At 44.5% G+C, this 25934-nt stretch overlaps 1 protein-coding gene across 1 annotated transcript in view; it reads left to right on the top strand.

The window, feature by feature from the left end:
• Positions 1-25934, top strand: part of obscnb (obscurin, cytoskeletal calmodulin and titin-interacting RhoGEF b) — a gene marked incomplete at its 5' end in the record, with an annotated part of 80331 nt that overhangs the window by 37839 nt on the left and 16558 nt on the right. Inside the window, 21 exons of the mRNA XM_080471872.1 lie at positions 77-151; positions 478-540; positions 9133-9402; positions 9483-9749; positions 10572-10838; positions 11397-11666; positions 12059-12325; positions 13023-13301; positions 15134-15391; positions 15557-15823; positions 15972-16244; positions 19185-19451; positions 19631-19906; positions 20146-20418; positions 20992-21282; positions 21989-22018; positions 22604-23893; positions 24763-25044; positions 25140-25221; positions 25330-25454; positions 25730-25927. Coding sequence (XP_080327998.1) covers positions 77-151; positions 478-540; positions 9133-9402; positions 9483-9749; positions 10572-10838; positions 11397-11666; positions 12059-12325; positions 13023-13301; positions 15134-15391; positions 15557-15823; positions 15972-16244; positions 19185-19451; positions 19631-19906; positions 20146-20418; positions 20992-21282; positions 21989-22018; positions 22604-23893; positions 24763-25044; positions 25140-25221; positions 25330-25454; positions 25730-25927 — 5670 coding nt within the window. The remainder of the gene's footprint in view (positions 1-76; positions 152-477; positions 541-9132; positions 9403-9482; positions 9750-10571; positions 10839-11396; positions 11667-12058; positions 12326-13022; positions 13302-15133; positions 15392-15556; positions 15824-15971; positions 16245-19184; positions 19452-19630; positions 19907-20145; positions 20419-20991; positions 21283-21988; positions 22019-22603; positions 23894-24762; positions 25045-25139; positions 25222-25329; positions 25455-25729; positions 25928-25934) is intronic.

Below are 25934 nucleotides of genomic sequence, written 5' to 3'. Positions count from 1 at the left end.
CGTCAACAGTCCGTCACCACTTTGCTTTCATATTTTTCTGCTTCAGTTATAATTGATCTGAGTGATTCTCTCTCAGCTGCGAAGCCCTCAGCTCCTCCGTCGGTAGAAAAGGAAAAAGCTCCGAGGCAGGAGGCCACAGACAAAGCAGCAGGTATGATGGAAGGCAGAGATGCTTCAGCATGACTTCCGTGCTTCATGGTGTCGGTTCCCGCTATTCTATGTGGTTTGTGCATTTGATGATGGTGGTTTTAAGTTGGCTCGTCTGATTTAAATAACTAGAAGTTACACAAAAATTATCATCTGGATGGATTCATCATTCAGCAATTTTGGAACTTCTGGAGATTTTTGTCAAGAACTAAAATGGAGAGACATTAAAGGAAATGTTGCTGCATGAGATCGGATGTTATTCTTGTCACGTTTGTGGTAATGCCTTGGTTTCTGCAGTGTTTCTGTAACTGGATCGTTTTTATGTTTCAGCCAAGTTGCAGACGGCTCAGTTAGCTAAAGACAAGAAGCAGCAGATTAATGAGACCGTAGAAGGTAATTTTATGAGCTTTGCCTGTTTTTTGTGCTTTTTTGTAGTGACTCAACGTGTGACTCAGCCTTTTTTTTTTTTTAAGAAGAGAAGCACATGGAGCTCTGGCTTTGTTCTGACGGCTGTTATCACACAGAAAACTGCTGAGTCATGACTTTTGTTGCTTTCAGGCTCCACGTGTTTGTCTGATATATGTGAGATCTTTTTCACCCATAAATGTCCAGAATGGTGTGAACCTCTGTGTTCTGAGGAGAAACGATTACTTCAGTGTCCGTCGGGATTTCTGAGCTCTGCAGCTTCTTGTCCTGCATGGAGGCTGACTGTTGCTCTGAGGTCATGTTTGTTCTTTGAGCTTTGGTTATTCTCTTGACGAGTTGTTGTGAAAACCATCCTGCACAATTGGTTTCCATTGCAAGGCTTAAAACTCAAAATGGATGGTAATCAATGAGCGATTGGGGTGTTGCTCCTTGCATTACCTTGGAAAAACAAAGATCCAACAAAAGGAGTCGGCTCAGTAGAGCAAATGGGCAGATGGAGCACGAAGCCTTGGTAAGCAATTCATCCAAGACAAGGAGAAGTGTAGCAATTCCCCTACAACCCAAGAACTTGCTGTCACCATCCCAACTTGTTTGGCCATGGCAAGTGAACCTTACGTGGAACAGGGTGGGCACAATTCCATACACATTATACGTCACCTACGGAGTCCCAACAGTCCAACGGACTCGTCCTTAACAACAACTACGTCCATGATTACTGTCACAACCACCAGGTTTTATGAAGTCCATCAGTGTCTGCCACATTGACCATCACCCTTTGCCCACACAAGCAGCAGATGGTTCATGATCAACAGTTCTTTATCCTCCTTTGAGAAAAAAGTGTACAGCACTTTGGTCAACTGAGTTGTTTTTAATAGTGCTTTATAAATAAATTGGATTGGATTGGATTGAAAAAACAGGATCATATTTGTGTTTCAGCCAAGTTGCCTGCATCCACAGCTGCTAAAGACAAGAAGCAGGAGATTAATGAGACAGTGGAAGGTAATTTTCTGAGCTTTGCCTGTCTTTTGTCCTCTTTTATAATTACTGAGCCTTTGTGATTTAGCACTCTGTTAAATGAGGAGAAGCACATGGAGCTCTGGCTTTGTATCTGACGGCTGTTATCAAACAGAAAACGGCTGAGTCATGACTTGTGCTGCTTTCAAGCTCCATGTGTTTGTCTGATTTGTTCTTTTTCACCCTTAAATGTCCCGATTGGTGTGAACCTCTGTGTTCTGTGGAGAAACGATCACTTCAGTGTCAGTCTGGATTTCTGAGCTCTGCAGCTTCTTGTCCTGCATGGAGGCTGACTGTTGCTCTGAGGTCATGTTTGTTCTTTGAGCTTTGGTTTTTCTCTTGATGAGAGGTGAGTTTTACTGCTGCTACTTTCCTGAGGGCTCAGTGTCGTGTTCATTCATTGCAGCTGCGACGCTGCAAACTACAGAACAAACTCCCAAACAGCAGCTCCTCAAACAGGAGGTTCAGAGAGGTGCGAGTGAACTGAAAGCTGGAGGTGAAGGTAATGAGACACATGTGCATGGCTCATGATGGACACTGTGGCTTCCTTCTGTGCGTCGAAAAAAAAAATCACAGGCTGGACCAATGAGAATACATTGTGTGTTGCAAGATATAAAGCCTGAATATGTTGGTTTTGTGTCAGTTGTGGATCACATGTACCGATGTTTGTCTGTTTTCAAAGCTTGGGTCTGCAGTTGTGTGAACTGTGTTTATGGCATTTCAGTTGTGGTTCTATGTGTTACATGTTTTAACGTTTTTAATGTTGTGACCTCTCAGTGGTGTCCCCAGTTACCAGAACTGACAAATTGGTTCCGGAGATACTCTAAAAGGTTCACATCTCTGAGATGTTGTATCTTGAATGAAAAGCCATCCCGCACCTTTGGTTTCCATTGTAGAACTTAAATCTCAAACTGAATAGCAGTTGATAAGAAATTGGGTTGTTGTTGCTTGCACTGCGTTGAAAGAGAAGTATACAAAGAAGCAACAAATTTTCAGCATTGAAACCTTTGCTTTGTGTTGTCATGGCATTCTCATCAGGAACATTTTCTACAATACAGGTCCATTATAAATTTGATGTAGGATTGTGAATATGCTACAAGCACCCTATAATCCAGCACTACCCTCTACAGAGTGGAGATGTTGGTGACTGATCTGGCAGTCTAACCACTGCCAAACTGTTACTGACAGGTTGTTTGATAGACAGAATCAGATAGGGAAAACCAAGATCCAACAATGGGCGCCCGCTTAAGAAAGTAATTGACGGCCATCTAACTATTGGTAGATGGAGCTCGAAGCCTTGGTAAGCAATCTATCCAAGACAAGGAAACGTGTATTATATCCCCTTGGACCCAAGGACTGGCTGTCACAATTCCAACTTGCTCAGCCATGGCAGATGAACCCCACGTGTAAAAGGTTGGCACAATTCCATCCGGATTGTACTTCACCTACAACGTCCCACTGACCAATCCAAAGGACTCGTCCATGTCAGCAACCACATCAATGATTATGATCACAACCACCAGATCATAGGATGTCCCTCAGTGTTTGCACTGACCTGATTTGAAATCTGTCTTTTCTCTCATGAGCCTGATTGATGTTGATGTCTGTGGTTTGTGTTGCTGTTTGTGGAGAATCGATGATTTAGCGTCTGTTTTCTGATGTTCTCCTTATGTTCCTGGTAATGTTGTGGTTACTGCAGTGTTTCTGTAACAGGATCATATTTGTGTTTCAGCCAAGTTGCCTGCATCCACAGCTGCTAAAGACAAGAAGCAGGAGATTAATGAGACAGTGGAAGGTAATTTTCTGAGCTTTGCCTGTCTTTTGTCCTCTTTTATAATTACTGAGCTTTTGTGATTTAGCACTCTGTTAAATGAGGAGAAGCACATGGAGCTCTGGCTTTGTATCTGACGGCTGTTATCAAACAGAAAACTGCTGAGTCATGACTTGTGCTGCTGTCAGGCTCCACGTGTTTGTCTGATTTGCTCTTTTTCACCCTTAAATGTCCCAAATGGTGTGAACCTCTGTGTTCTGTGGAGAAACGATCACGTCAGTGTCAGTCTGGATTTCTGAGCTCTGCAGCTTCTTGTCCTGCATGGAGGCTGACTGTTGCTCTGAGGTCATGTTTGTTCTTTGAGCTTTGGTTTTTTTGTTGTTGAGAGGTGAGTTTTACATTAAGCTGCTACTTTCCTGAGGGCTCAGTGTCATGTTCATTCATTTCAGCAGCGACGCTGCAAACTACAGAACAAACTGCCAAACAGCAGCTCCTCAAACAGGAGGTTCAGAGAGGTGTGAGTGAACTGAAAGCTGGAGGTGAAGGTAATGAGACACACGTGCATGGCTCATGATGGACACTGTGGCTTCCTTCTGTGCTTCGAAAATAAAATCATAGGCTGGACCAATGAGAATACGCTGTGTGTTGCAAGATATAAAGCCTGAATATGTTGGTTTTGTGTCAGTTATCCATCACATCTTCTGATGTTTGTCTGTTTTCAAAGCTTGGGTCTGCAGTTATGTATTGAAAGCTGTGCTGATGTGTGTTTATGGCAGTTTGGTTGTGGATTATTGTCTTGAGTTTGACGTTTTTATGTTTTTCATGCTGCGACCTCTCAGAGATGTCCCCACCAGCCAGAAATGACAAACTGGTCATGGAGAGACTGTTAAATGTTCACATCTCTGAGATGCCATGCATTGAAGGCACGAGTGGAGAAAGACATCCCATGGCTTTGGTTTCCATTTAAAGCTTACACTTAAAAATGAATGGCAGTCAAAGAGAGATTCGGTTGTTACTCTATGTACTGCCTTGAAAGAGAAGCGACTCATTTTCAGCATTAAAACCTTCAGTGTGTCATCATGACATTCTAGCCAGGAACATTATCTACAATACACATCTGTTATAAACGTGCAGTAGGATCGTGAATATGCTACAGGCAACCTGTAATCCAGCGCTACCTGCTTCAGGGTGGAGATGATGTTGGCGAATGATCTGGCAGTCCCACTACTGCCGAACTGTGACTGGTGGATAGGTGGATAGACCCTCATTGAGGGTAAACCAAGGATCAAACAAACGGGGTCCGCTTAAGAGAACAATTGACGGCCATGGGCAGAAGGAGCTTTGTAACATGTCTGTGGTTTGTGTTGCTGTTTGTGGAGAATCGATCATTTAGTGTTTGTTTTCTGATGTTCTCCTTATGTTCCTGGTAATGTTGTGGTTACTGCAGTCTTTCTGTAACAAGATCATATTTGCGTTTCAGTGAAGTCACCTGCATCCACAGCTGCTAAAGACAAGAAGCAGGAGATTAATAAGACGGTGGAAGGTAATTTTCTGAGCTTTGCCTGTCTGTTGTCCTCTTTTATAATTACTGAGCCTTTGTGACTGAGCACTTTGTTAAATGAAGTGAAGCATATGGAGCTCTGGCTTTGCTGAGTCATGATTGTGCTGCTTTCAAGCTCCATGTGTTTGTCTGATTTGCTCTTTTTCACCCTTAAATGTCCCAAATGGTGTGAACCTCTGTGTTCTGTGGAGAAACGATCACTTCAGTGTCAGTCTGGATTTCTGAGCTCTGCAGCTTCTTGTCCTGCATGGAGGCTGACTGTTGGTCTGAGGTCATGTTTGTTCTTTGAGCTTTGGTTTTTCTCTTGATGAGAGGTGAGTTTTACATGAAGCTGCTACTTTCCTGAGGGCTCAGTGTCGTGTTCATTCATTGCAGCTGCGACGCTGCAAACTACAGAACAAACTCCCAAACAGCAGCTGCTCAAGCAGGAGGTTCAGAGAGGTCCAAGTGAGCTGAAAGCTGGAGGTGAAGGTAATGAGACACATGTGCATGGCTCATGATGGACACTGTGGCTTCCTTCTGTGCTTCGAAAAAAAAATCACAGGTTGGACCAATGAGAATACATTGTGTGTTGCAAGATATAAAGCCTGAATATGTTGGTTTTGTGTCAGTTGTGGATCACATGTACCGATGTTTGTCTGTTTTCAAAGCTTGGGTCTGCAGTTGTGTATTGAAAGTTGTGCTGATGTGTGTTTATGGCAGTTTGGTAGTGGATTATTCAATGTGTGACATGCCATGTACTGAAGGTACGAGTTGAGAAAACCATCCTGCACGATTGGTTACCATTGCAAGGCTTAAAACTCAAAATGAATGGCAATCAATGAGCGATTGGGGTGTTGCTCCTTGCATTACCTTGGAAAAACAAAGATCCAACAAAAGGAGTCGGCTCAGTAGAGCAAATGGTCAGATGGAGCACGAAGCCTTGGTAAGCAATTCATCCAAGACAAGGAGAAGTGTAGTAATTCCCCTACAACCCAAGAACTTGCTGTCACCATCCCAACTTGTTTGGCCATGGCAAGTGAACCTTACGTGGAACAGGGTGGGCACAATTCCATACACATTATACGTCACCTACAAAGTCCCAACAGTCCAAAGGACTCGTCCTTAACAACAACTACGTCCATGATTACTGTCACAACCACCAGGTTTTATGAAGTCCATCAGTGTCTGCCACATTGACCATCACCCTTTGCCCACACAAGCAGCAGATGGTTCATGATCAACAGTTCTTTATCCTCCTTTGAGAAAATCCATAGAGCCACCCTTAACATAAAGTGATGGAGTAAGAAGAGCTGTGCAGCCTCTCCACCAAACCAGGACCTCACCTTCACCTGCCACCACTGCAACTGAATCTGTAGATTAAGCATGAATGACTGAACAGACCAATGCAGTGTTCCTGCAGTCCATGTGGATTATCATCTTCATGATCTTCGATGGTGATGTCAAGTCGTAATAAACTCCTGTAATTGAAATCTATCTATGTTCTCATGAGCCTGATTGGTGTCACTGTTTGTGGTTTGTGTTGCTGTTTGTGGAGAATCGATCATTTAGTGTTTTCGGATGTTCTCCTTATGTTCCTGGTAATGTTGTGGTTACTGCAGTGTTTCTGTAACAGGATCATATTTGTGTTTCAGTCAAGTCACCTGCATCCACAGCTGCTAAAGACAAGAAGCAGGAGATTAATAAGACAGTGGAAGGTAATTTTCTGAGCTTTGCCTGTCTTTTGTCCTCTTTTATGAGTTTTTGTGACCGAGCACTTTGTTAAATCGGGAGAAGCATATGGAGCTCTGGCTTTGCTGAGTCATGATTTGTGCTGCTTTTAAGCCCGACGTGTTTGTCTGATTTGCTCTTTTTCACCCTTAAATGTCCCAAATGGTGTGAACCTCTGTTCTGTGGAGAAACGATCACTTCAGTGTCAGTCTGGATTTCTGAGCTCTGCAGCTTCTTGTCCTGCATGGAGGCTGACTGTTGGTCTGAGGTCATGTTTGTTCTTTGAGCTTTGGTTTTTCTCTTGATGAGAGGTGAGTTTTACATGAAGCTGCTACTTTCCTGAGGGCTCAGTGTCGTGTTCATTCATTGCAGCTGCGACTCTGCAAACTACAGAACAAACTCCCAAACAGCAGCTCCTCAAACAGGAGGTTCAGAGAGGTGCGAGTGAACTGAAAGCTGGAGGTGAAGGTAATGAGACACACGTGCATGGCTCATGATGGACACTGTGGCTCGTCTCGACGTTGCTCTATGTGGAATCTGCTGGTGGTCCTGTGCCGTCTGCAGCATGTGGGCTGTAGTGACTTCACGGCAGCACTCCTCCTCTCTGTGTGTGAATGTATGTGAACAGCTGCAGCAGAGGCGCCAGCGTCTTCAGCTGTGACCTCCAGAGCTGAAGCTCAGAAGCAGGAATCCAAAGAGAGAGTTGAAGGTACAAAGCTGCTGTCACACAAAAACCCTCAAACATGCTGTGTGTTAAACTCTCCGACATCTGTTCGTTCTGATGCCTTTAACTTCAGTTTCACTGCTTTGTTGTTGTTGTTGGCGGATTTAGTAGAAATGAGCCACAAATCCCTGCAGATCTCAGCTGTGTTATGTTGTATTTGATGAGTTTGGAACCATTTTGTTTCGTTCCTGTCAAAAGTGGTCTGTGTGCCACAGAGTATATTTCTGGTAATTAACTGAGATTCACTGGTAGATGAACACGAGCCTGCTGGTTTTGATGGTTTTGTGTGAATTGTGCTGGTTGGTTGCGCGTCACATCCGAGTCACCTCTGAATTCACTGTGTGCAGGTTTGGTTTGTTGTTGTCAGAAAAGAAGCGCTGAGCTTTCAGTTTGGCTGATTTATAAGTACGTGGCTGGTTGGGTCAGCGATTCTTCATGGTTCGTCATTGTTGTTGTCTGTGGATCCACAGATCAGCTCTAAGAAATCTGTGGAGCTCCTTTCTGATCCATTTAAATATTACAGTGTCTTTTTTAATTCTTATAATTTTTTATAAAATGTATGATTTATTGCTTGTAAATTGTTTTTTTGTGAAAAAAAATAGGAAAAGAAATTTTTATTGTTAAAGACAAAACCCATTTCTCCCACCTAATGTAATAATGTATTTTTTTCCTTTTATTTTTCTTATTTTATTATGTAATTATCCACGCTAAACTGAGTCAGGACTTTCCTGCATGTTTTGTCCTTTATGAGCTTCTTTGGGCTGCATGATGATGCCGCCACCATGCTGCAGCCAAAAAGCCACCATATAAACCGATGTGTATGTGGTCACGCAGCCAAGTGACTTGTTTTGCACTTGTGTTTTTGAATGTATATACAGGTAACACTGACACTGACAAACAAGCCCACGACGTTCTTCAGACGTTGTGGAAAAATGGTGGATTCCGTTTTTTGTCGGGCTCAGAACAGTAAAGTAGTGCAGCGGAGCTGAGTGTGTTAGAATTGATTTTCAACGGGAAGTCAATCCGGTGTGATTTTGACTCTTCCTCCTGGATTTCAACTTTATTTCACTTTCATTACAAATCACACATCATTAAAAAGTTTGGTTTAACATTTGATTTAACTGTGGACATCGCATTACATGTCTTTTGGTGATTGAAGTTTGTTATTCATTTTTAATGTCTCACAAGCATCTTTTGTTTTAAGTCTTTGTTTTTGTATCTCTTCACTCATTCCATTATATCATACATTTCATATATTTTGTCTTTCTCAGATATTTTGTTCAACTTTAAAGTTTATTCAGTTTCACTCATTATTGTTATATTTGATTATTATGATTTTGTCAGATTTGTTTTATCTTTGGTTTTTGTTTATTTCTCACTATTTACCTTCTTTTTCATATGTTTTTTTCAGATTATTTAAAAAAAAAATTTAATTAAATTTTAATTTTTAGATTCTTAATTTATTCACATTTGTATGTTTATGTATTTCTCTTTCTTTCTTTCTTTCTTTCTTTCTTTCTTTCTTTCTTTCTTTCTTTCTTTCTTTCTTTCTTTCTTTCTTTCGGTAAGATTTGTCAAAAGTAAATTTTCTCAGTTTTTGTTGTATTTGCAACCGTCTCAGATCGTCTTCTTAAGTTGAAATTATGGGCTGATAAAGAAATTCCCCCCATTCCACATTCATACATTTGATTTAATTCTAAAATATTGAACTTTTGGCCTTTTCTTTACAACATCATCACCCCCCCCACCCCCCCTCCCGCCTCCATTCCACCATTCCAGCTGCTGCGGTGGTGTTTGTTCAGGAGCTGGGGGGCCGGTCGGTGGCTGAGGAGGGGGCCAGTGTGACTCTGCACTGTGAGCTCTCTGCTGCCGGACTCCCTGTGGAGTGGAGGAAAGGAGCTGAAGTCCTGAGCTGTGGAGGAAAGTACCTCATCCAACAAACTGGGCGTAGTTACCAGCTGCAGATCTTTGATCTGGAACCCGAAGACGCTGGAATTTACTCCTGCTCCTTCAGGGACGCAGTCAGCTCCTCCTCTGTGGTGGTAAACGGTAGGATGGGGAACTTCTTCTCCTTCATCCCTCCATGTTTTCACCGCTCCTATAACCGGTGGTGTCTCTGTGCTCGTCAGCTCTGCCGGTGGTTTTCAGTAAAGCGCTTCAGAGTCAGACGGTCGATGAAGGGGACAGCGTCACGTTTCGCTGTGAGCTCTCTAAACCCGGCGCCCCCGTGGAGTGGCGTAAAGAACAGCTCGGGCTGTGTCCTTGCGCCAAATACCGGATGGAACAATCCGGACGAGAGGCCACGCTCGTCATCCACGACGTGGACCCAGAGGATTCTGGGAGGTACACGTGTGACGCCGGTGAGCGTCAGAGCACGGCGCAGCTGGCTGTGAACGGTACGCTGCAAGGAACCCGGAGACTGGAGCTCCACTCCAGAAGAGTTGGGACATTCTGTAAAAATAAAACGAACAGGGATATTCACAAACTATTTTACCTCTATTTCTTTGAAAAAAAACAAAAACGATCAAAGACGATAAATTAAATGTAAAAGATACTCATGTTAATTTGACAGTGGGTTTTAGAAAGGTATGGACAGTCGTATGTTTACCACGTGCTGCATCAGTTCTCCTTTAAATACTCTGATGGTTTTTAAGTGTTCACAGACAATAGATTTCATTGAGTGTTTTGATGTTTTCTTCAGAGACGTTGGTTCACAGAAGTGTTCACAGATTGGGTGTTTTTTTTAAGGTGATGGTTTTCAACAGCAATAGCAGATGGTGGTTTTCACAAATGTTCACCGACGGCGGTTTTTAGAGGTTTCAGATGAGAGACAGTAGTTTATAGATGATTTCCATCAGTGTTGACAGACTGTAGTTTTTATAACTGTTTGCAGAGCGTGGTTTTTAGAAAGTGATGGTTTGTGACGGTACATGGTGATTTTCAGAAGTCTTCCAACCTTTAAGAAAAAATATGAAATTCAAAGTCAGTCAATTTTCTGTAAATTTGAGTTTACTTTCTTGGTTTAAATTTCAGTTTTTATATTTGATGTGTTGTCTCTGATTGTTTCACCTGCATTTTACTCAATGCCCCATCTTTTCTGTGTCTTGCCTGCTCGCAGCCCGATTGAACCGTGACTCGACCCGATGGTCTGGAGTCTCTGTTTCGCACGCTGCAGTTAGATACTCAGCTCTCATGTCTTTCAAACGTTTCTCCTTCAGCTCGGCCAGTCCTGTTTAAGACTCAGCTTCAGAGTCTGGAGGCTGAGGCGGGACAGAGCGTGAGTCTCCGCTGTGAGACCAGCAAGCCCGGAGCCCCCGTGGTGTGGCGGTGTGGTGACAGGCCGCTGACGTCCAGCAGTAAATATCAGCTGAAGCAGGACGGGCCTGTGGTGGAGCTGGTCATCTTTAAGCTCCAGGCCGATGACTCGGGGGAGTACTCGTGTGACTCGGGTAGCCAAAGGACTTCGGCGGTCCTCAGGGTGCAGGGTAGGAGTCCCTTTTCTTTGCTGTCACTTCGTCCCGTTGATCATCCTCTCACAAACCAGCATGGAGTTCATCAACCTTTCATCCTTTTCGGGGTCTTCACAGTGTTTTCACGATCATATCACGTCTGGTGTGCATTGTTTGCTTCACCTATTTGTTTACACCTTTTAGTTCAGCTCACTCCTCCTTTCTCTTCACAAGTATTAACACACATTCCTCTCTTTTCCTTCAGTGATGTCGTCTGTGGGACAGCTAATGTAGCTTTTTTTTTTTTGTGCAGTAGATGTTTAACTTGTCCTTCCTGATAAGGACAAGTCCCTTTATGCATGTATAGATCCTGTTGTCGTCTGATGCTCGAGATTTACTTCCAGTAAAGCCTCAAAGCAACAAACACAACTTCGGCTCTTGTTTTGTCGAAAACGTCACGTCATTAATTCTTGAGTCTTGATCGTCTCACATGTCAAAGACCACATCGGTGACTGACGCCCGTCCCTCTCGTTACTCACACTTGAATTCCACGCATCACTTCTCCAACGAGCTACCCAAACTGTTGTTCACCAGAGGTGGAGGTGAGCATCGTGCGGTTCCTGGAGAGCTGCGTCGTGCGCGAGGGCGACGACGTCCGCTTCGAGTGTCTGCTCTCGCACGAGGACGCGCCGCCAGTCCGGTGGACGCTGCAGGACGTCCCGCTGCAGAGCAACGAGATGAATGTGATCCGGAGCGAGGGCCGCGTGCACAGCCTGACACTCAGGGGCGTCACGGCCGCCGACACCGGGACTGTCTGCTTCTCTGTGGGGAACCACACATCCACTGCCTCGCTTACTGTCACAGGTACGAAACCCGGCTGAGGTTGAGTTTTCTTCACAGCCACGGGTAAGAATGAATTGTCTCGCGTCACGTTGGACCGTCTTTCGACATCTTGTCCACTCTTAGGTTTTACCTATGACCACCTCAGGCTCTGCACCCCCCGTATCATTTCCCACTGCTGACTTCCAGCTGTCTATACCCATTTCTAATAAAGGATTTTATTGTCTGTGAATCCTTTTTTATGCTGCACAGTCGAATTGGTGAATTTTTGGACAGCACCGATTTTGATGTCTTTGTTTCAGTCCACCAGTGTCTCCTGTTAAGAGTTTTGTTGTGTAAATGTTGTGTGATTGATGCCGTCACATCTTTGTGACAGCTCGTCTTTATTCACATTCTTGAAATGGTCTTTCTGGCAGCGGCAGCCGTTTCCTTCAAGAAGGAGCTGGAAAGTCAGGAGGCCGTGGAGGGAGGCGATGTCTCGTTATCCTGCGACACGACCGACCAAGACCGCACGGTTTCCTGGAGGAGGGGCTCCACCATCCTCAGTCAGGGGGAGAAGTACAGTATGGAGAAGAAGGGATGCACTCACATCCTGGTCATACACAAAGTGAGCGTAGAGGACGGTGGAGAGTACAGCTGCGATACAGGAGACAGGAAAAGCACGGCAGCGCTGACTGTGAAAGGTAACGGAGCCCGACTTCATCCTATCTGTCTCTCCTTGGGTTCATTTTACATCTCACCTCTGGCTCCTCCTCTGATGACTCAAATTGAGTCTAAACTGGAAATTATGCACTGGAATAGATTTGAATTATAAAGTAAAAATGTCTTTAACCTCAGCTCCAGAAAAGTTGGAACACTGTGTAAAGTCTGAAGAAAAAATTAAATATATATCTATATATATATATATATTTTTTTAATTTAATCTGCAAACAAATCCTCCAAAGACAACAGTTCAATTATATAAAAGGAAAAAAAAAGTAGTCGGGAAAGCACTCAGACTCCTCAAATATAAAGTTTTACCAGTTATTCATCTGTTTAGTAATGTCACTCCTACACTATAGAGGTGTACATGTACATACATGTTTAGCACCCTGACTCACTTACTAGTAGGAAAGCTGCACAACTGCAACTAGGATCACTTTCTTCTGATATCATGATGGATGCTCACTCCCGTCTTTAGCCAGTTAGACACAGCACAACAACTTTTCTGGATTTGAGGTCATAGTTCATACATTTTGGCACCTCGTCTAGTTACCTCAAAAGATCAAGATGAAGACCAAACATTAGGTGCAAGGGATTAATGGCGGGTTATAATGAGTTTCTTGGTGGCGGATACACCTTCAGGAAGCTCTGATTTCCCATCATGCCGTTCACCCTCAGAGCGTGTTCGCATAATCCGCGAGCTCCACGACATCACGGTGATGACGGGGCAGGATGCCGTCTTCGAGGTGGAGCTCTCTCACCTGGGCGTCGACGGCTGGGAGTGGTGGCTCGGAGACAACCTGCTGCAGAACAACGACCTGAACCAAATGACCAGCGACGGTCGGCTGCATCGCCTCGCCTTGAAGATGGTGACCACCGACGAGTCCGGGGACGTGGCCTTCGTCATGGGGGAGGAGCGCAGCGTGGCCTGTCTGCTGGTGGAGGAGAAACCCAAAGGTAAAGGGAGACGACGCAATCCGCAAGTCACCTCCATCATCAATCCCAACGGCTGTGTTTGGAAATCTGCTTTTCTCATAATCATCGTCATCATCTCCATCATCATTATCATCGTCATCACCGCCTTTGCTTTGGAATCACGTTTTTTTTGCATTTCATTTAAAATGAATATCATCAGCATCCAAAAAAAAATCTCAAACATGAACATCTTAACACTGTAAATCTTTAAAGTTTGTATTGTATTTGGTTTGTTCACTTTGAAGTATGATGTTTAGTTACAGTTAGTAGATAGTAACTCTACAGTCATATGCAATCTGAAGTACACTCCAGTCCTTTGTGGGATGTTAGGAACACCAAACAACTGATCCTCTCTGAAACAGTGTCTAATTAAGGATGGAGACAGCAAATAATATGTTGTAAAGGAGCATGTTACTGTAACTCCAATTATTCCATTGATACGCTCGTAACTGAGTACTATTATCAGTGCAATTACTGAAGCTGCTGTGATCTTCAAACTTTTGGAAAACTGCAGCGTCCCCCTGTCCTGTGGTGACTGCTAGTTGTAGCTTGCAGTTTTTGCCACAATAGTGACTAGTTCACTAAACTCCTATTTGCTGAAGAAGGATCACCTCAACTGTAAGTAGCATTAGCGTGCATTCATAGCGGCTATGATGAGCATTAGCGTATTTAGATATCGGATAGCTTCCATTTCTAATAGCCATCTGCTGCTGTCTGCATGTTGATAATTGTCTCAACTGCTTTGTTTCTGCTTGTTATTAGTTAATAAATCGGTTTCTTTCAAGAAACGCTAACATCCAGATTTTAGAGCATCTTCCTCCAACAGACTGATGGAACTTCAGCTTTCATTGAACAATGTGAGTACAGCACAAATTGTTTATCAAGGGACAGAACTGCAACAGAGAGATGTCATACGACCTAAAAATCAACAATAAGTTCAATTAAATGCAAACGACCACTGAAAAATACGTTGCAACCAGAATGGGCTAGTAAAAAGTGCTACAGATGAAGTAAAGTTTAAAAAACCCCGCAAAAGGACCACAAACATTTCAAAATTATTCAATGAGACACAAAACAATCAACACAAAGCTCTCTAAATTTAGTAGCGATGTAAAATTGTGATGTTGAGGCAACTTTGCTTAGGGAAGCAAAATGGCACGGAAATTGCTTTCACACAAACAGCCACAAAAAGATGCATTAAATGACTAAAGGCTGATAGAATTAAAGCAGAATGATGAAAACTTAATTAGAAATTATCAAAAAGTACAGAAGATTTTTGAACGTACACCGAATAAATCAGCATGATCAAAGTAATTCACATAAACAAATAAATCACCCCTGTTGAATTTTTTTGTTAAATACATCATTTGAAGTCTTTAATTGTATTTTAGGACATTACCTGCATTGATCAGCACTGTTTCAAAGAGGGCTCTAATATTCAATATGTCAAAAAAAACAATTATTTTTTTTATTTTTATTAATTGTATATTATGTAGTATTTTTTTTTGGTCAAAACACCATCATTTCAAAATGGCATTGAAATCTACCAAAGTGTACAATCTAACAGCTAGCTATAACCCAGTCAGTCATGTAATACCCGTTTGTACCACCAGATGGTGCCTCTCTTCCTGCATTCGGCCACTTTGCGCAGTGTGCAAAACGGGCATTACTTATATTCTACATACTATAAAGTGTACTTCCTTTTGCGAATGGCTGCAGAATGAGTGCCTGAGTACAAATATGTAGCTAATTAGTCTCCGTAGGGATACAGAAAAAAAACCTGCATATAAATGCTGCGTTTCCCATATTTCCAGTGCTAATAATAGAGAAACCACACGACACAAAGGCATTAGAGGGTGAAACTGTGACTCTGGCCTGCACAATCTCCAACCCCAACGCCACGGTCACCTGGAAGAGGAACAATGAGGCTCTACGAGCGGGACTGAAGTACGACCTGAGACAGAACCAGGCTTTCCACCAGCTCCGGATCCACAACCTCGTGCCTGAAGACTCTGGGACGTACACCTGTGACACTGGAGATGCTCAGTGTGACGTCACGTTGACTGTGGAAGGTAAAGACCAACGCCACAAGTGTGGACCCAATTGGACTCAAAAGAAGAGTTGAAATATTTCTAAACCCCCTCCTGCCACTGACCTCAAAGATGTTACTCGCACGGTCTCATCCACCTGCTGCAAGTCCTGACATCTGACGTGAACCTGTTTTAAACTCTCACCAGGTGCCCCAGCCTTCTTCCACAAAGAGCTCAAGAACCTGGAAGCTGAGGAGGGTGACAATGCCACCCTGCGCTGCGAGGTGTCAAGGCCGGGCGTCCGTGTAGAGTGGAGGAAAGGAGGCGTGATCCTCCATCCCGGAAACAAGTACGAGATCAAGCAAGACGGGAGTGTTCGAGAGCTCCGGATATGCAACCTGGATCCCGAAGACAGCGGCTACTACACCTGTGATGCTGGAGACGCGCTCACTACAGCTTCTCTGGCCGTGCAAGGTAGCTCTTCTGCTGCGGTGTGTCAGATGTCACGTCCTGTTGTCGTGCCAGTCGAGTCAGCATGGGGCTGATGGTAAAACACATCAGATGGTCAGTGTGTGGGTGTGTGGGTGTGTGGGTGTGTGTGTGTGTGTCTCTGACTCAACAGTGAAAGAAGTCTTCGTTATCGCTGGTCTTAAGACCACCGACGTGTTTGTGGGCGAGTGGGCGGCGTTCTCCTGCCAGCTGTCAGGCCGGGCTCCCGGTAGGGTGGAGTGGTGGCTGGACGGCACCCTGCTGGAGTACAGCCCCACAAGTGAGATAGATCTGAGCCAGGGCAACGTCCACACGCTCACCTTAAAGAACCTGGCCACGGACGACTCCGGCACGGTCACCTTCAGAGCTGGCAGCCTCACGTCTACGGCCAAGCTCTTAGTCAAAGGTACCAGATCGTACGGACGGCTGGAGACAAGGGCGGCCACAAGGGTTGATACTTCGATACCCTTTTGATACCATACGTTTCAAATTCACAGTGATCTACTCGGGTTTCCAACTGGGGAGATGCCTTTGTTCTATCCTGTTACATCCAAGATAAATTCACAACGAGCTTGAAGCCAATCCCAGTTGACTATGGGCGAAGGAACTGGACAAATCACCAATCAAACTCTGTTTATAAAGCAAATTCTATTGACGTTGATACAATTCAAAGTACTTGACGATATATTGAGACAGTGACACCGGGACAATCCAAAGAGAAAATACAAGTCAAGAACCAGAAAAGGCATTTAAAAAGTGAACTAGTAAAGTAATGTGTTGGACTGACAAGAGACGTGGACTAAAGATTTGTTTGACAGGACAAAACAAAATGGCAAAAACAACAGTTTTAATACACATTTGTCTGGACTGCAGGAGGAAACCAGACTACCCCGAGAAAAACCCATGCACACTTGGTGAGAACATGCAAGCCCCATGTAGAAATGTCTCAGAGTAGGACAAGAGTGCTAATGACTACAATGCTGCACTAGGCAGATTTATATTATGAGCGAATAAAATTAGGCTTGGACACACTAATACACCAACAAGTAGTGCACTTTGATGGCAAGATCCCAATGTGCTAGAACAAGACAAAAAAACAAATCAGAATCATCAAGCCAGAAATATGTTAAAATCTAATTCGTTTTTAGGGGACATAACATAACACCAAGAACCAGAACAGAATTTCAGATGACAACGTTGCTCATTCAGTGGTCAAAACCATGTTTATGAGGTGGAATTTATTGTTAAAAGCTGCAGAAATAATGACATCTCAGAAGCAATAGTCTTATTCTTTAGGAATGTATTTAATCTCATCAGCTTGTGTAAGAAGTGCCGTTATGGTTTTAGTAGTCCAACCTGGTAGCCTTTGAACCAAAAGCTACCAGGTTGGACTTCAGAGGCTTGTGTTTCATTGAGTCATTTGTTGATCTATAATTTTTCGCATTATTTTTTCCAGAGGTATCGAAAAGGGTATCAAGTATGATTCTTACCCAACTTCCCTCATGGCTTTTTGATTACACTGCTGGAAACTGAGTTCAGGAAACTCAGTTAGTCTTTTTAAACCCTGCAGAACCTGACGTCTACTTTTCGAATGACATAAACACGTCTGCCAAGATCTGTTTTTGACCCTATTTTTTTTTGTCATTGTCGGCAAAATCTGTGTAATCTACCTTCTGGAAATATATCTAAACATTACAAATCGGATAAACGGATGGTGGGCTGAGAGCAGGACAAAGGATTTGTCATGAACTGTGATTGTTTTCTGCAGGGTTCATTAAAAGATTCAGAGCAGATTTTTTTTCAGTAGTTTCTGGTGCATGAGCAGCAGTTTTTCACATTTCATTAATCACAATAATATCTGTGGAGTTTTCCTGCTGAATTGCTTTGAGATAATCAGAAGTGGATGCAGCACCGGCTCAGTTTGAGCGGAGCCGGCGAGCTCAGCGAGTTCAGAGACGCAGAAACAAGCTGCTCTTCTTTTCTTTCCTCTCTGGATGAGAGGAACTTGCTTTTTCCATTTTGAGTTGCTGAAACAATTGAAATGATAATCACGATTATGTTTCTCATGTTTCACATCACTGACATTTAAAAGGAAAAACGGTCTTTTTTCAGTGGTTCTCATTATGTACATGTTCACATTCTTAGTAAAACAAACCTAGACCAGCTCAACTCGAGACACTAAAATTATACCCCATACAGCAGTATTGCTGACATTGGGATGCTCATATTACCCCTAGAGGTATTTCGAAGTACTGCGTGGCCAACTTGAGTTGCAAAAGTAGTTGTTTGGATCAACACCATAGAATGTGACTGTTCAGTGTACGAGGTGGCGCCGTTTCATCTCATTGTGAGCGAAAGATATAAAGCGAGGCTACTATATTACCACAAGGCTTTAAGTTAAGATATTCAAGTGTTTTAAGCGAGGGTTACAAAGGAAGTTGGTGTCCTGTGTTTGCATGAGAGAGGAAAAAATCGACTGGAGTTGTATAGAAAAGGAAAGTGCTGCTCCACCCATCCATGCAGGCTGGCTGCGTTTTTTTTTTGTGTGTGTGTGTCTGGCTGCTGTCAGATACTCATTCACCTCCACTGTCCCATCCCAATAAAGCCCGCCCCTAACCTTCAAGCACTAAAAACTCTAACATTGGCCACGTGCAACCCTCCATCTGCCCCGTTTATCTCGGCCCCTGATTGTGAACTTTGACCTTTGGGCTTTATGACCCCTCATCGATCCACTCACATTCATGTGCGGCCCCACAGCGTATGAACTTCACATTTCACACACCGTGAAAAGATTCAGACACAAGTCAGAGCAAAAATGACGAGGAGTGACAAATGGGAATGAAAACAGGATGCGGCGATGTGCAAAAGTTTTATAAGGCAATATTTAACAGAATATCATACAAAAACACAAAGCAAAAAAATACATGTTCAAACTCGGTTTGTTGTATTTGGGAAAATACAGGCTCTTAGGCCGTACTGCAACAACCACAACAACCATTGATTTGTTCATAAAACCACTACATGGACTCAGAAACCATTGCCTGTGAACACACTGAACAAGGGCAGAAGACAACACGAAAAATAGAGCAGATACAAAGCAATATGTCTTTCACAGAACTGCAGTCAGACTTTTTTTTAGCTTTAAATGATTTGCACATTCTTGCATTCAGTTTTTATAAAACTTTAGAGGAGAACTGGATAGACTCACAGTCGCATCACTCACATGCAGTCTAACCACTTCCCGGGGTTATAAAGCCCACGTGTCACTCGGCATGTCCTGTTCGTACCGTGATGCCTCGTGGTCGCGGCCTGACCCTTTGACCCTTTGACACACTCCGAACCTCAGATCCCACGGTCGAAGTGGTGAACGAGATGGAGGACCTCTGGGTGCTTGTGAACCAGCCGGCCGAGTTCATCTGCCAGTACTCTCGGCCGGTTAAGGCTCAGTGGAAGAAAGACGGGCGGCCCGTGCAGCCTGACGGCCGAAGGGTGGTAGTGGAGCAGGACTGGACTGTGGCTCGCTTGTACATTAGCCGCGTGTCGGCCGAGGACAGGGGCTCGTACTCCTGTGAGGCCGAGGGGACCTGCGTGGTCGCTTCACTTCACGTGGAAGGTGAGCTCCCCTCCGCGAGGAAAGAGCAGCGAGCTTTAGAGACTCTATTCTGCTCACCCTCACCCCCAAACACCTCTGTGGACACATCGGCTGATGTTTCACTTCGAGAAACTTCAGGATCGGACTCGTTAAAAACCCCCTGACCATCTTTTATTTGTTCCTTTATTTGCTTTCCGCAGCCAAACCCATCCACATCGTTCAGGGCCTGGAGAACGCGGAGACCTTCGATGGCGGCGAGGCGCTGTTTGAGTGCGCTCTGTCTCGGCCTGAAAGCAAAGACTGTGGCTGGCTGCTTAATGGGAAACCGATCAAAGAGTCTCGTACTGCTGAGATTGTGACCTTCGAGAGCGGGCGGCGCCACCTGCTGCTGCTCAAAGAGCTGCACGTTAAAGACAACGGTGCGGTGACGTTCAAGGCTGGGGCTGCCTCCACCACCGCCCAGCTCTCAATTAAAGGTAAAGCACCAACGTGAAAAAGAAGAGAGTGATTGGTTTGGTCTTGTGAAGTGACCCTGGTGCTGGGTGTGTGGCTCAAAACGACCTTTGATAGAACTCATGTGTACGAGATCTCCAGATGCAGAACATAGATATGACAGAAAATGACCAAAATTAAACACGAGAACCACAATCAAATTCTTAGATGACAGTGAAGTTCCTTTCTGATGGCAGCGGTGTCTCTGTGGTTGTCCGTTCAGGCTGGCAGCTGGAGGTGGTGAAACCCCTGGAGGACAAAGTGGCCGCGGTGGGAGAGAAGGTGGAGTTCTGCGTGGAGCTGACGGAGCCCGTGCCTGCAGCCGAGGTAGCCTGGTACACCAACGGCGTGGAGCTGAAGTCCAGCGACCTCTGGGCCATGAGGGCCGACGGACCGGCGTACCGGCTCGTCCTCAGACAGGCGCCGCTGATGCCCCAGCAGGAGATCACGTTTGCAGCCAGAGACGCCCTCTCACTGGCCAAACTCACAATCATCAGTGAGTTTTGGACAAACAGCGGGATGCAGAAAATGTGGTGTAGAATATATTGTAGGACCATTCTGGCATCCTTAGATGTTTTTTTGAAAAGTTTTTACTTTTCATTGTCAGAATCTTTTGTTTTGAACGGATTAATCGTTAATTTAATAAATTTTTTTGCTGCTGTTACTTGGCTTAAGTTGTGGATGCTCTGCTAAACCAGCTGCCACTGCTCAGCTAAAACTGCTCCTCTTTACGTCTATTATACTGATGTAGTTTCTTTTTTAGGAATTTGCGATTTCTAACAGGCTGTTTTATGGTTTGTTTGTTTTTTAGCCTCATATTGTGTTTCAGATGTGTGAATTAAGGCTTTCTGGCAGAAATTAATCAAGCACAGGAGGACAAATATATATATAAAAAACCTGCTGTTTCCAGCTCGTTGGTTTTACTCACTGAACTGTTAAAAAATATTATCATAGAAATCTCCTGGGGTTTTTCTAGGGGGGCATTTAGAGCTCATCCTTCTAGAACAGTGACGAAAACCTCCATCTTTTTGTTTTAAATGAGCTTTTAACTCGATTTTTGTTCTGACAGCGGTGCCGGACCCCCCGGAGGACCCCGAGGTTCTGGGTAAGACTCAGCAGTCCGTCACCCTCTCCTGGTTCACCCCGCTCCACGATGGAGGGAGTCCCATCCTGGGCTACAGGGTGGAGACCCGTCTGGTGGACAGCGCCCTCTGGCTGCCGTGTCACATGGACGCGGTGTGTAACACCGAGTTCGTGGTGGAAAATCTCAGCGCGGGAAGCAGCTACAGGTTCCGTGTGGCAGCCATCAACCGAGCCGGGACCGGAGAGCCCGTGGAGCTGCCTCAGACCATCCAGCTGGGTGAGCGCGTAAAATCTTAAAATTCACTTAATCATTCAGCTAATGAAGACAAAATAATCTGTATTTCTATAGGCGATTGCTTTCAGTATTCTTTTTTCCTATTTTAAAAATAAACTGTTAAAGTATATTTTGTTTTTCTTTCATATGCATGAAGACAATTAAAACAAGACATTGCCTTAATCAACTATAGAATATTTGCAGATATGACAAAAAAAGAAAGGAAAAAGAAATGATAAAAGCTAAAAAAAAAGTTAATCAAAGAAATAACAAGAAGTGTATATATATATATATATATATATATATATATATATATATATATATATATATATATATAAATGAATACAATAACTTAAAAACACATAATAAAATAAGAAATAAAAGCAAGACATAAGAGAAATAAGTTGTATTGAAGATTAGTTAATTGAAAATAAGACATTTATGCATTTCCTCTTTTTTTTTTTCACTAAACTCCTCTTTACATGCAGATGAGAGTATAATTGATCCAACTCTAACTCGGCCTGTATCTATTCAAAGGAACTTCTAAGGAACTTTACCAATAACTAGTTACTTTTATGATTTGAACCCAGTTAGTCACCTTGCTTTTCAAAGAAGTATAGAAGTAACTAATAATAAAGTGCTAACGTTTAGTATTATTTGATTTTTCAGGTTCACTAATATTCCTTTGTCTTGTTTTATTTTAACATAGAAGCTCCAAAACCGCCACCAAGCGAACCAGGTAAGAACTTCTTTTTTTTTATTTTTTTATCTTACGTTGGTCAGGGGTTCTCATTTCTTATGCGATGGCCATCCAGCACTGAAACTGTTCTCGTAAATGATTTAAGTGAGTTCCTGAACACCCTCATGTTTGCTTTGCCCATGACACATTTAAGTCAATGTTTGTGTTTGTGTGCGTTGTTAATTCTGAATAACAGAAGTTTCAACCAGATATGTTGACTTTCAAAACATGAATTCACATAAAATTCTCCTTTACACAGTGTATTTATAATGTTATCCTACAACCAGTACTGTCATGTTCTCGTGAAAATGGCAGTTAGCTTTAGTCTGTTTATTGAGATAAAATTAGATCAAAAGACTTGAATGTAGTTAATTCTTGCGTCTTGTGAATTATAGCGACCAGAATAGAGCGTTTATTTTCTGTCAAGTGGATGGAAGTCTCGTCGTACTTCTATCATTCCCAGATCTTTTGATAGTACTGGAAACTCAATTTACATTAAGTGAGACAAGTTGAAGTTCCTTGTTGCTCCTTACCAACAAAACTTTCTACTTGTGAAAGCTGAGGTTTTGTGGTGTTTGTGTGCAGATGTGAAGCCGGTGGAGTCGGAGTCTCTCGGACAGCCCAGTCTGCCTCCCGAAGCCGCTGAGGAGGGCGACCTCCATGAGCTGTGGGAGGAATCGGCAAAGAAACGGCGCATGAGCCGAGAGCCCACCCTGGACTCCATCACCGAGCAGCCCGAGGACGACAGCAAGAAGAAGAAGGAGCCGGTCAAACCGGCGGAGAAGGAATCGGTCGTCGTGTCCAAGACACGAGAGTCCACAGTGAGCGTTAGCTCACATGAGGAGACGGTCTCTGGAGGGTCGTCAGTGGTGTCCTACCTTAAAAAGACCAGCACAACGGCGGTGACGGCAACCAACGAGAACCAGACGATGACCACAGAGAGGTTCTTCGCTCATTTCGAGAATGCAGAGAAGCGAACAGTGCAGCCAGCGGAGGTGAAAGCCCCTCAGAAACCTGAGGAGAAACCAGCCAGTCCAGAGGAGAGCAGCCTCTTGGAGATCAGTAAAGAGGACGAACCAGAGCTGCGAGACGCCGCCATCAAGATTCAGGCCGCCTTCAAGGGCTACAAGGCCCGCAAGGACATGAGGCCTGTTTTCAAGGGCGTCTTCAAAGACCAGACCAAAGAGCCCAGCGGCACCATTCACCTGGAGTGTGTCGCTGAGGGGAAACCAGACAAGGTCCGCTGGATGAAGGACGGCGAGCCGCTGACGGACGGAAAGCACCATCACATCGACATCTACAACGACGGGACCTGCTCGCTGGTCATCACCGCCATCACCACCAAAGACACGGGGGTGTACACCTGCGAGGTCACCAACAAGTTCGGGGTGACGTCTCACAGCGGGAAGGTGACGGTGGGGACGGTGAGGGAGTCCTCGGGGAAGCGCCCCCTCACCGTGGGCTACAGCGCCGACAGCGAGCCCGAGAGCTCCTCCGGCAGCGAGATGGACGAGAACCTGCGACAGGCCAGCCGCCGCCTCCGCCGCCTGCTGCGCACTCGCCTACCGCCCGACGTGGAGGAGGAGCCGTTCGTCAGCGCCGACGAGGGAGACCTGCGACCCCCCGACCCTCACTCCTACCGGGAGGACGAATTCTACATCTACATTCGCTTCGACTCGCACACCGAGGCGGAGGTGGCCTCGCAGAGGTTCCAGGAGATGTTCACCGTCCACGGGGTCCCCGTGGAGACCACCATCCTGCCGTCCGGCCCGCTCAAAGTGGAGCTGAGAATCAAGAAGATGGGACTCTCGCAGGACGGCACGCAGACGCCGACACAAGACAGACCGCCTCCCGCGATCATGACCGGAGCTCCAGGTTAGAAACACACGCAACGTGCAGCCGTGTGGTGTTGCAACCTAGAAACATTTATATTTTCTTTGGTTGGTGTTGAAGTTGTTTTGTATAAAAATAGCTTATAAATTCTTCTGGCTGAGGTTTTTTCAGTTTAAACTTGATGTGAGACGTCATAGTTTTACATGATTAGTGCTTTTTGTTAATTAAAAACGATGTTACGATGTAAAACAACAACTAAAGCTTCAGTAACTAAGTTACTCATGTCATTAGAGTTATCAGTAATTGACCTTTACTACTAAAAATAGAATAGAATAGAATAGAATAGAATAGAATAGAATAGAATAGAATATAATAGAATATAATAGTCCTTTATTGTCACTCTGTAGCAATGTTAAAACACAATGTTTGCAGAAGTGAAATGTTGTGCCAGTAACCTCAGTGGTAGATGGTAGAAAATATAATATATCAGAGGTAAAATATAAATATTAAAAGATTAAAATATGTACAACCAGGTGTGGGAGGAGCAAACGGAAGGATTTACAAAGTAGTGCAGAAAGAGTGTAGCAGAGTTAAATTAAGGAAAGGCAGAAGCCCTCCCATACCTGTTCAAGTGAAGTGACATTATAATATTAAAGCTATGTACACATTATTAAAGGTGAAATGCAAAATTCACTTTTTAATGGTTTTCTAACAGTAATACTAACAGTACTGTCCCCATATACTGCGTGCGAGGCCCCAGAAGTGAAGCCCTCCCGACTCTCATCAGACTCCCTCGGTGTAATCTGTAAAACTGAAGCTTCCATTCTTTGGCCTCAACATGTTAACCTTCTCCCGTTTTAGAGTTGATGTGTTCACATGGTCTCACGCTCTGTTTTGCCCTTGTTGCCCAGCTGCCCCGGTCTTCCTCACGGAGCTGCAGAGTCAGGACGTCCCCGACGGCTACCCGGTCAGCTTCGACTGCGTGGTCATCGGTAAGCCTCCCCCTACCGTCCGCTGGTACAAGGACGGCAAGCTGCTGGAGGAGAACGACCACTACATGATCAACGAGGACCAGGAGGGCTGCCACCAGCTCATCATCACCACCGTGCTGCCCACCGACATGGGCGTGTACCGCTGCACGGCTGAGAACAGCAGTGGCATCGCGGCCACCAAGGCCGAGCTCAGGGTGGACAGTAAGTTTGTTTAAAAAAAGAAGAAAAAAAACCCATTTTATTCAGAAATCAGTGAGTCCAGAAGTCGTTAAAACCGTCTTGCTGTTCCCTTTCAGTGTCGTGCAGCTCAGATTACGACACAGCGGCCGATGCCACCGAGACGTCGTCCTACGTCAGCGCTAAGGGATACGCCTCCAGGTAAAGCCACTGCTAACGCTACATGATGACGTCAAGAAATATATATATGCTTTGTGGTTGTAGTTACTGAACAGTGGAGCTGATCTGATCTGCTCTTCCCTCACAAAGCAGAGAAACGGAGACCTTTGAGTCTGTGGCCGAAGACGACCAGCTGCCTCAGGTGGTGGAGGAGCTCCACGACGTCCACGTCAGTCCGGGTTCGCCCATCGCCAAGATGCAGCTCCGAGTGAAAGGTGAGCTTTTAATCCAATTAAAATCTGTTTTGGGAATAACATGTGACAAAGCAGTAAATCCACTTTAGCAATATCCACACCTGTTCAAGTGGAGAGACACGATAATAATACATCTATATGCACATTATTAAAGGTCTCATAATATGCAAACTTCACTTTCCATTGGTTTTCTAACAATATTGTGTCCCCATAGCCTGTGTATGAGGCACCAGAGATGAAGAAATATCGTAACGGGGCTGTTTAACAAACAAGTGTTTGAAATATTCGACTTTCAGGTTTCCCCGCACCCAGAGTGTACTGGTTTAAAGACAGCCACCCTCTGAGAACCACCAAGCGGGTTGTGCTGTCAGCCGAGAGGGACGTTCACGGCGTGGACATCCTGGAGGTGAAGAGAGACGACATGGGCGAGTACTCGGCTTACATCAGCAACGCAGCCGGCTCAGCGTACTCCTCCGCTCGACTGATCGTTCTGAGTACGTC

The sequence above is a fragment of the Lipophrys pholis genome (genome assembly GCF_963383615.2).
Source record: "Lipophrys pholis genome assembly, chromosome: 1".
Lineage (NCBI taxonomy): Eukaryota > Metazoa > Chordata > Actinopteri > Blenniiformes > Blenniidae > Lipophrys > Lipophrys pholis.
Note: the sequence above shows the minus strand (reverse complement) of the source record. Positions and strands in the feature narration are given on the sequence as shown.